At 39.2% G+C, this 9,820-nt stretch overlaps 1 protein-coding gene across 1 annotated transcript in view; it reads right to left on the reverse strand.

Moving 5' to 3' along the window:
• Nucleotides 1-4,814: 4,814 nt before the first annotated feature.
• The window catches only part of LOC107585064 (cell division cycle protein 27 homolog), a 16,112-nt gene continuing 11,106 nt past the window's right edge, over nt 4,815-9,820 (reverse strand). The window contains exons 13-19 of the mRNA XM_016271922.1: nt 8,544-8,696; nt 8,242-8,450; nt 7,956-8,073; nt 7,570-7,698; nt 6,386-6,460; nt 6,128-6,293; nt 4,815-6,053 (exon numbers count right to left, since the gene is read on the reverse strand). Of these exons, the coding sequence (XP_016127408.1) occupies nt 5,968-6,053; nt 6,128-6,293; nt 6,386-6,460; nt 7,570-7,698; nt 7,956-8,073; nt 8,242-8,450; nt 8,544-8,696 (936 nt within the window). The 3' untranslated portion in view covers nt 4,815-5,967. The remainder of the gene's footprint in view (nt 6,054-6,127; nt 6,294-6,385; nt 6,461-7,569; nt 7,699-7,955; nt 8,074-8,241; nt 8,451-8,543; nt 8,697-9,820) is intronic.

A 9,820-nucleotide genomic window follows, 5' to 3' on the forward strand; every position in this document is an offset into this window, starting at 1 on the left:
GATTGATGTTCCCGTACAGAACACAAAAGACCTCAAAACCAGGAAATAAGAGAGCGAACGGAAAACAAACAGCATGAGAGAGAGACATGACATTTCCCATTAGGGATCAATACAGTATCTATCTATGGGGGGGAGGTTGGGTTTAGCAAGGCTTTGTTTCAACCATGTTTTAACCCCATCTAGGAGAAAAACAAAAGGTTTCAGAGAAACAAATAGGCCTCCATTTAATAAATAAGTCGATGTCTTGTGGGACAGACAATGTGTAATGTATCTGAACGTCCTATAAAGGGCAAAACAGATCAAGGTACAAAAGTCAGATTTGCCACGAAAGACATATAGCAATAACCTCGTGTCATTAATCAGGAACAAAACATCACGGATGTCTCTTTAAACCATAAACATCACGTACACATGCGGAACGGAACCTGTTATATTTGAGACCTGAGATCAAGTGAGTGCTGCGAAAAATATGCAACGTAACACATTATATAATGGAAAAGTACAGCGCGTTACACTAACCACAGGTTGAGCAGGTTAATGTTCTATTACACAAAGCCCTCTGCTGTCCACAACCAGGCAAAATACTGAGCTAAATATAAATAAACCCCCAGATTATACGGAAAATAAGGGTTAGGGCGAGTTTAAGGCCATGAAGAATCGCTGGCAGCGTTTCAAAAGCTGGCGTGATGCCCACTAAAACGGCATTTTTGTACGTTATTAGGAACGTTTCGAGACGCAGCCGAATGTTGCGCGGCGTAAAGGGTTCTAATAAGAATGCTTTTGCGCCGTCAGTCCGGTTCGGCGGTGCGAGGACAGAACCGGAGGGAAAAAAGAGGGGGAAAACAACCAAATATTATGTAATGCAGCTAGTTATGGAAAACTCCCCGTGTCCAGGCTTCATGCAAAAGTTGTAACTGTTTACCACCCGATTGCATCATTTATTTGCACATACATGCGTATATTTCGTACCGAACAGATACCAGAAATCAATTTGCTACTTATTTTCTTTAGAAGATATTAGAATAACATTTATTCTCATATTTTTTTAGCCCCAATGTTGAGTCTTAAAGGGCCAGCTCGCGTTGACTATTATAATTCATCTGTATGACTGGAAATCCATGTAACGCAAAGGCCTGGGACAACATCCAGTAACGGAGATAGTAATGCATACGATTCGCACCAGCGCAAGCGAAAGCCTAACGTTACTGATCTAGATGCAGCAGACATATACTGCGCACCCACCCAGCGCTCACACACGCGTACACTGCATGCGTTTAACCTAACGTTACTCAATGTAAAGCGTGAACGAACTCGTGTCGCGCTTGATTACCAACTAACGTTACGCGCTTTCGTAATACTGACACGTATAATTATGTCTGGCTGATTTTGCAACCTTGATGGTCTGACTTTCAACGCCGCCTACTTCACGGGTTTAACAAGAACAAACGTTGGAAAATAACTACGGAGAGCGAAAAGCGTCCGCATTTGTAGAGTTAACTTGCACCGTTTCACCGCGCGTCGATTTCAGTGCTTAAATGCGCTAAAAACGTCTCGAGTTGCCTCACGCTAGCGAGTTTTAAACTAACAAAGAGAAAAGGAGGAACCTACCACGTGATGAGGAGCCGATTCCGGGGCAAATGTATGTAATAAATCCCCACGCTTAAGAAATATAGCAGTAATAACTGACAGGCAGAAGCAATTATCCAGATGCAGATTCCGCTGTTGCACGTTCAGGCGGAAAAATCCCGGGCCTCTCGCGCGCTCCGGTGCTCGGTAACCCCCTCCTTTTCCTCCTCCCACTCCTCCGGGCTGCGTTTAGGAATCACGAAATGGGCGAAAGAAACGGGGGCAGTCGAGCTATAGGAGCCTAGTCGGCTGTTTTTGTCAATCGTCCCCGACAAAAGCCGCGCAAAAGCAGTGAAATGTATCCCTTTTCCGGTCGTTCTTTGAGCGCAGTCCCTTCTCTCCTTCTCCGGAAGGTCTTCGTGCTCGATGTCGGCTTAGAAAACCCCGCTTTTGTCCGTTTTTTATTGTTGTCGTTCGAGGGGGAAGCGACGAGCTCGGAAAATGGCGGCTCGCTCCTCTCCCTCGGATCGCGAGTCTGACAAACAGAAAGGAGCGGAGCGGCGCAGTGGCGGGAGAGAGACGCGCTGCTCTGACCGGCCGCTAGAGGCGCTAGGCTTCCTGTCATAATGCGTCAGGACACTAGGGGGCGCGCCACGGTGAGGCCAAAATTTACTCTAGCACCAAAATATTCTATTGAAATGGTCGTATTTAGTCGAAACCGGTCAAAATATGAATTTGCCCAGTTAAAATGTTTAATCCTTAAAGTAGCATAGCATGACACAGTATAACATAAAGATGAAATGAACACCATAAAGAGTACCTAGAGCCCTGCCCAGTGTTGAATGTTTCTAGAAAGAAGCTCGAAAATAAATGTTGTGCCAGTAGAGGGAACTCAAGGGTCTCTAAAATGACTAAGAGACAGGAAGTGTTCGAGAAAAACATTCTAAATGAAGTACAATATGACCTAAAAACACTAAAGAAATCAGATGACACTGCACTGAATTGCTATGCATTCAGATAAATGTTATTCTTGAGCCCTGCATGTAAACGGAACTAAAATGCAAGAATTGTAGTGATAGTAGTTATAATCGGGCAGAAAGACAAAAAATGGCAAAAAGAGAATAATTAAAAGGCAACCGAGTACATTTCTAGCTTAAAACCCTGTGGCTAAGGCAGCTTTTATCATAGTATGTTAGAAATTATGAAACCTAGTTAAGCTTCCTGTTTCTAGAGGCCCTCATAAACAAAAAGACAGCACCATCTACTGTTTAAAAAGGGAAAGTTTTTAACTAGCTTTCAGTGGCAATTGTTATTTAGCTGACCATTTTTGTCTGCTTATTCTAATAACTTTAAGTACGCATACTGCAAGTACATTCCCCTAAAATAGTGCACGTGAATGTATTAAAACAGATGGAAATACACATATGCCTTAAAAGAGTGTCAGACCTTAGAAATGACTGGGTTCCGTTTAATCTGATGGTTTACTGGAACCTCCATTATTAATCCAAATGCAGCTTGTAACCTCCGAAACGAACAAGACAGTGGTTCAACCTGCAGTCTGGAAAAAAGAAAAAAGAAAAAAACGACTGTCAGCGTTTACATGTATACATACATTGTTAGATACATCTTTAAATATTAAGTCTGAATTACATAAATTAACTTTGGCCAGGTGTTTTACACTTGAATCCCTCTCAAAATTGTTTAAACGTTATATTTTAAGGTTTAAATATCAAACCTAAATATCCGTTACATAAAATAGAGCTAACGTTACTGTAAACATGCCGTTAGTCTACCACTATCACATCTTGGGAAAACAATAAAAAGTTTTTAAACGCATTTACGTAAGTAAGTTAGGCTTAATAGATCATTAAAATATAAATAAATGAAGGGGGGGGGGGGACTAACAAAAAAGTCTAATCCAAAACAAACAGCGCTTTAGCAACTGCGCTTCCGAAGGCAGATGATGGAGTTACGGACTGTGTTTCAAAAGTACACAAGCCGCCTACCTGCACAGCATTTCTGACGGCACACGCGCCTTCCAAGTGCTGTCTAAATAGGCGGCTCACTAGGTTTTTAAACACAACCACATACAATCAATTCCAATGTAATAAAAAACTTGTGTAGAAAAAAAAAATGGATATTATGAATACGAATATTACATCATCTATTAATTAGATAAGTTATTTAAATACAGTCCCATGTTGATTTAATTTACTCATAGGCCCGTTGACTAGGTTTAGCATGCTAACACCATCAGCTGATAGTCTCTGCTGTATTATAGCCTTTCTTTCATCCACTCACATCTTGAAGACGAATTCACAGGGCCCGTTTTTAGCGGACATTTTCAACTGTAACTACAGCAAACATGTCCATTTTAGAGTTGTTTTAATTTTATCCGGTGGTTAATTCTGACAGACCGAGAGATTTTTTTTGTACCCAAACAATTTTTGGCCTGTTGACTGCAATCTCCGGGATGAAATTACTTTGTCATAATGTCTACCGCTCACTGAATGAGAGGAAAAATAAAACACAGTTTTCTTCTAGATCTTATTCAACATTTTACGTTGAAAGCAGTATTTTGCCCATACGACAATAGCAAAAATAAGTATATTTGAAATGACAGAGTACAGAATTCACGTTCACTTACCTGCACAGATCAACCGGACTTGAGCCGGAAGTACCGCCTCATTTCAACCTGTGATTGGTCAGTGGGCGGAAAGGCGGCCGCTGATTGGCTGGTTTATATGTTTTTAGCAAGAGATGGGCTTACGAGTGAAAGTAAAAAACTGTAACTTTGCTAAAGAGTTGATTTTTGTTTATTTGTTAGATGTTATTGACTGTTTAATACATATGTACCAAACACACTGTCACGTTTGAACTTAAATTAGGCCTAACATAAAGCTTAATATCGCCGTATCATTGTTAGCTGTCGTCAGTCTCGCAAACGATTTTGTAAATGTCAACGCTTATCTATGGAAATAAATTATTATTATTATTAGACATTCATAATCACGTTTCAAGTGCTGACACCTTTAATTGCCCACTGAAGCAAGATCGCATTTTATATTTCACATTAGTATCAATAACTGTAGCAAGCATGGCATTTTCGTGTAAACCATGGTAATTTTACAAACCTATGAACATTCAAAGATAGTGTTTAAGAAGAAACCAAAGTGTGGATCAACGTACTAGGCTTCGCATTTCCCTTCAATGACCACATCAGGACTTTCAGTCAAAGTTGTTTATTCTATTACTTTTAATTCCTTAAAATGTACAATACGAAGCATTTAGCAGAGATCAAAAACATTGTATAATAATAAACATGTTCTGGTAAAATAAAATCCATGAAAGACACTTTGTGCATTTTCTATGTTCATCAGTATTGTCCTCAACAGCACCAACATTTCAGAAAATTGTCTCAAGAAGTCTGACCACTGGTCACTGTGCCATACAATAGTGTTGTTAATTTGGACACTGTTGTCTGGTTTCCTAAACACAGATGAAAGTGTGTCAAAGAAACCACCCCACCAATACGCTTATCATTTAATCAACAATGCTCTAATCAATGTCTTGCAGCTGGGCAAAAAAACATGGATTTGGATGTTTTGAAGGTAGATAAGAGCGGAACAGATGAGTGTGAGAGTGACACATTTTTCCGATTAAGACAACTTTTTTTTTAAACATAAGTGCTTCTTGAGCATCAGCCACACACACAAGTTTTAAAATCTGGTGGAAAAAGATCGGCATCATCCAGAACTGGTACTTTCTAGTTAACGTTCAAAAACATTGTTCTTCTAAACAGATGGTAATCTGATAGAAGATATGCAGTTTACGTTGAAAATCATGCCAAACGCTTTTTTGATGTGGGCAGAAAGTGCTTTTTTTCTCCCAGCAAATACGTTCCATGATGAAAAAGGGAGAGGAGAGGAAACAAAGGACTACCAACTCTTACACAGGTCTTTATTCAGAGTAAATGCCGATAAAATAACATAAAAGGCCTAAGCATTAAGATAGGAACATCCATGAATGTCTGTGGCTCTTTTTTGAGTCTTCAACTGACAATTAACTTGTTGAGAAGACAGTGGAGTCATCGGCAAATCTGGGCAATTTGAGCTCAGGCAGAACTTGAATTCTGTCTGCGATAAGGGACGCCTGCCAGAGACGATGAGGGATGAGACAGGACCAGAAGATCAGACCGGTGAGAGACCTCTAAGGCATGATGACGAGGGGGTGGAAAAAGGCAAGAACGAATGATGAAAATAAAACGACAGAAATGAGGAGGTACTGTTATTAGCAGCAGTTTGTTTTCCTTTTTTTCCTTCTTCCTCCTTTTTCCAGAGCTGAAGTCTTCAAGTAGCCCCCAAATTGGCATTGTTTCAAAGTCCAGAGTGGTGTCGGGGGCTACAGAACCTCATCGCTCTCCGTGGTGTGGAGCTGCGTGTCATCAGCGTCCGTCATACTGCTCTCCTGTGACTCCTCCACCTCCGCTGCTGAGAGCAACGAACAACATTACATAGTGCACACAGGGTCACTTAAATGGCTCACTGCGTAGTAGACTTACTTGAATAGTAGGGATAGTCATCAGGAGTGACAGGTTCGTCATCATCTGGGAGGTATCGCTTATCTATGGCCTCTTTGATCTGATTATTGGCCCCTTTAGGGTCCAAGTCCATGGCCCAAGAGAAGTTCATTAGCGCCAGATGAGTCTGGCCAAGCTTCTTATAGACCTATATAGATGATGAATATTTTTTAGTAAAAGATATATTTGATAAAAAAAAAAAAAAATACACAGAAGTATACAACTGAGTTGTAGGAGTACCTTTCCTATTAAGAAGTAAACAAGGGACTCTTTGGGCACTATTTGTTTCAGTTCTTCAAGCTCCTGCAAAGCTGCCTGTAAAGAATAAATGAGTTCAATTTCAAAAAGATGGTTTCTGAAGGTAAATTTAAGACTTTTTAGACCAAGTAAAGAAAATACAAGGAATACATTTATTGGAAGACATCAATATGGTGTCTAAATGTAAATGTTTTGCATTAGCAATGCTTCGAAGTTGCTTAGAACAGATCTCAGAAAAAAAGCTTATGGCTTGAATACCTCTGCTCCAAACCACCAGAGTACGAAAATATTGTTACCTTTTGATCATACTGCAAAAAGTGATGTTTTTGTCTTGTTTTCCAGTACAAATATCCAAACATTCTTAAATTTGTTTGTTTTAAGCATAAATTCATTTAAATTTTGTTGTTTTTTTAAATTTGCATCTCAATCTCAAGTAAATGTATATTAGACATTTGTTTTGGAAAACGGGGTGTTTTTTTTTTGCAGTACAAGCAACATTTAATCCCATGACTTTAAGAGTTTCTGCTGCAATTTAAAGGGGTCATATGATGCGATTTCAAGTTTTCAGCGAGCGAGAGAGAGAGAGAGAGAGAGCGGTGTGTGTGTGTGTGTCTGTGTGTGTGCGCGAGCGAGAGAGAGTGAGAGAGGGAGAGAGAGAGCGAGCGAGACACATCACAGTGGAGTCAGCTGTCTTAACCGTGGCATGTGTACTGCAAACACATTCATCACTGTGCCTGTCACGAGACTCTGTTCCCCTTTCGGGGTCTGTCTTTACATTTATTTTGAAAGATGAAGCTCACGATTATGGTAAGGGGCGTTACATTTCCGACGAGTGCTTGCGGTGTTCGGCCAATCACAATGCACTGGGTCAGCTGGCCAATCAGAGCAGACTGCGCTTGTCGGAAGGAGGGACTTTGTAGAAAACTAAGCGTTTGAGAGAGGTGGGGCATAGAGGACCTACAATAATGTACAGTATTTGAAAAATAATGTGTTTTTTGAACATTAAAGCATGTCAACATACTCTGTTACACCAAATACACAAAATAATGATCTTTAAAAAAAGCATCATATGACCCCTTTAAGACCTTTTGATGCCTTAATTTGTGAAAGCACGAGTGAATGCTGAATCTTGACTGCTTAATGTCATGATACAAGTTGGGGAGTACCTTGTACTTTTCATTGGCAAAGAGAATAGAGGCCCTATGGAATTTGCATAGCGGGTTCTTGGGGTCGATGCTAATGGCTCTGTTGAGGGTCTCCAGTGCATGGTCTGATTTCTTCAAAGCATGCTGAACCTGATATAGAGCACATGAGAAAGGATATGAAGATGCAGCAATGCAACAATTCAAGCATCAAAAATTCGAACAGTCGGCACCATGTCTTTCACCTATTTATGTATAATAAACAAGTACATGTATGCTAGTCTGGCATTAACAAATTCAAAATAAATAAGGTCATGCAACAATCTTGCACTATTATTTCCCAAAGAAATGAGTGTGCGGGCTGCTTTGCTTTAGATTCGCATTATTTTCTCTGCATTAGATTTACTCACCACTCCAATATGACAAAGCAGCACAGAGCTCTGAGGATTGATGCTCAAAGCCTTCTTGAAATGAATCTCGGCTAGGTTAAATTTCTCCTGCTTGTAGTAAATCATTCCCAAGCCGTACCTAAAAGACAGAAACACTGAGCCTTTTAACTGTAAAAATGACAAGTGGTTATCATAATTGAAACTAACCATGACAATATAAAATGAACAGTTTTATTTTTTCACATTTCTGGTTTCATTTAAAGTAGTGTCTCATTTCCAAAGCCAAAGAGTAGAGTCTGAACCGTACCAGGCATTGTAGTGACGTTTATTGAGGCGTATAGCATTGCGGAAGCAGCCCAGGGCTTTCTCCAGCTCCTCTGTGAGAACTAGTTCATGCCCTAATAGTGTGTATGCGTATGCAAAGCTGGGGTCCACCTGGATGGCCCTTGTGAAGAACTTAATGGCTATGTCATGTTCCCGCTGTAAGCTGAAACAGTTACCAGCTACACACCAGGGCTGTACACAGAGAGAGGAAGAAATAAACCATAAGTAAAAGCATTCAAGATCTGCAAACCCTGCTCATTTGCTATATTACTCCGAGAGACGTACCTCTGGTGAGTTTTTGTCCATGTCAGTGAGATCTTTAGATAGGGCGGAAAGTGCCACATCCTTTTGTAAATGCCAGAGTGTTGTGGAATAGATCTCCATACCTTCCACTCGATAGCACTCAATACGCCGGACTTCTGAGAAAATCCTCTCCGCCTGGTTAAACGGACACAAAAATTCAGTCTTGATTATCTTTTTTGCAGTTCACTGTTTGAATCATTTTTTTGTCTCCATTTTCTACCATTGATAAATTAAGTATCGCTTAATTTATAGTATTTATTAAATACTTATTATTAAGTATCGCTTTTTATTTCTCCTCTTTCCTACTACTTGTTTCCCTTCCGTTTCAGTTTTTTATAACCATTTCTTACTATGTGTCAGTAAGTTGTTGTTATTTTAGCATGTGTGTTTGGCTCGGAGTTATTTTTTTAGGATTACTGAAACTAATGTAGTTTGATTTGTATTAGTTATCTATTTTAGTTTTAGATACAGTTGTAGTAATGTTGTCATTTTATTAGTTTTTTTATTATGTCTATATAGGTTTTTTATGAAGTTATTTCAGTACTTCAACATACAAAATGGAAATGAAATACTATATATTGAAAGCATTTATTATTATTCTGTGTGTATATATATGTGTGTGTGTGGCTGTACATACACATATGTAGTTGTTTTTTTGGTGTTTGGCTTAGTGTTATGTTAAAATCATTATTATACTCATACCTTTTGTTCTTTTAATATTTTGAATTGTTTTTAGCTTTATTTTTTTGTTTTCATTTAAATGTTTAGTTTTGAAATGTTGTTGTATGCATTTGTCATTTTTATTTAATTTATTTTATTTTCTTGTGTGTGTGTGTATATATTAGTATTTATAGAGTTTTAGTTTTAATTACTTTTTCTTATTTGTAAGTCGCTTTGGATAAAAGCGTCTGCTAAATGACTAAAAGTAAAAGTAAGTAAATTCCTGCTAATTTCAACAAGCCCGACTCACCTGCATGTATTCAGCCAATTCAAAGTGAGCTCGTCCGATCTGACCCAGCACCCAGCCTGTGTTGTAGTGGTGTGAAGGCAGCTGACTCAAGATGTTAATGGCTTCTCTGCAGTTGTAAGAGCAGAGAGCAAGATAGCCCCTCCCAATATCCCGCATCAACGTCATCAGCCCATCTGAATAAAACAGAGGAAACAATTTCAAGAACCTGCGTCAGTTTTGGTGGAGCACGGATAAATAATGTATAAATACTGTAATATGTCATGTGTTGATTGCATTTTTTTTTTTTTTT

This window comes from Sinocyclocheilus grahami, unplaced genomic scaffold (assembly GCF_001515645.1).
Source record: "Sinocyclocheilus grahami isolate Dianchi unplaced genomic scaffold, SAMN03320097.WGS_v1.1 scaffold66.1, whole genome shotgun sequence".
Taxonomy (NCBI): domain Eukaryota; kingdom Metazoa; phylum Chordata; class Actinopteri; order Cypriniformes; family Cyprinidae; genus Sinocyclocheilus; species Sinocyclocheilus grahami.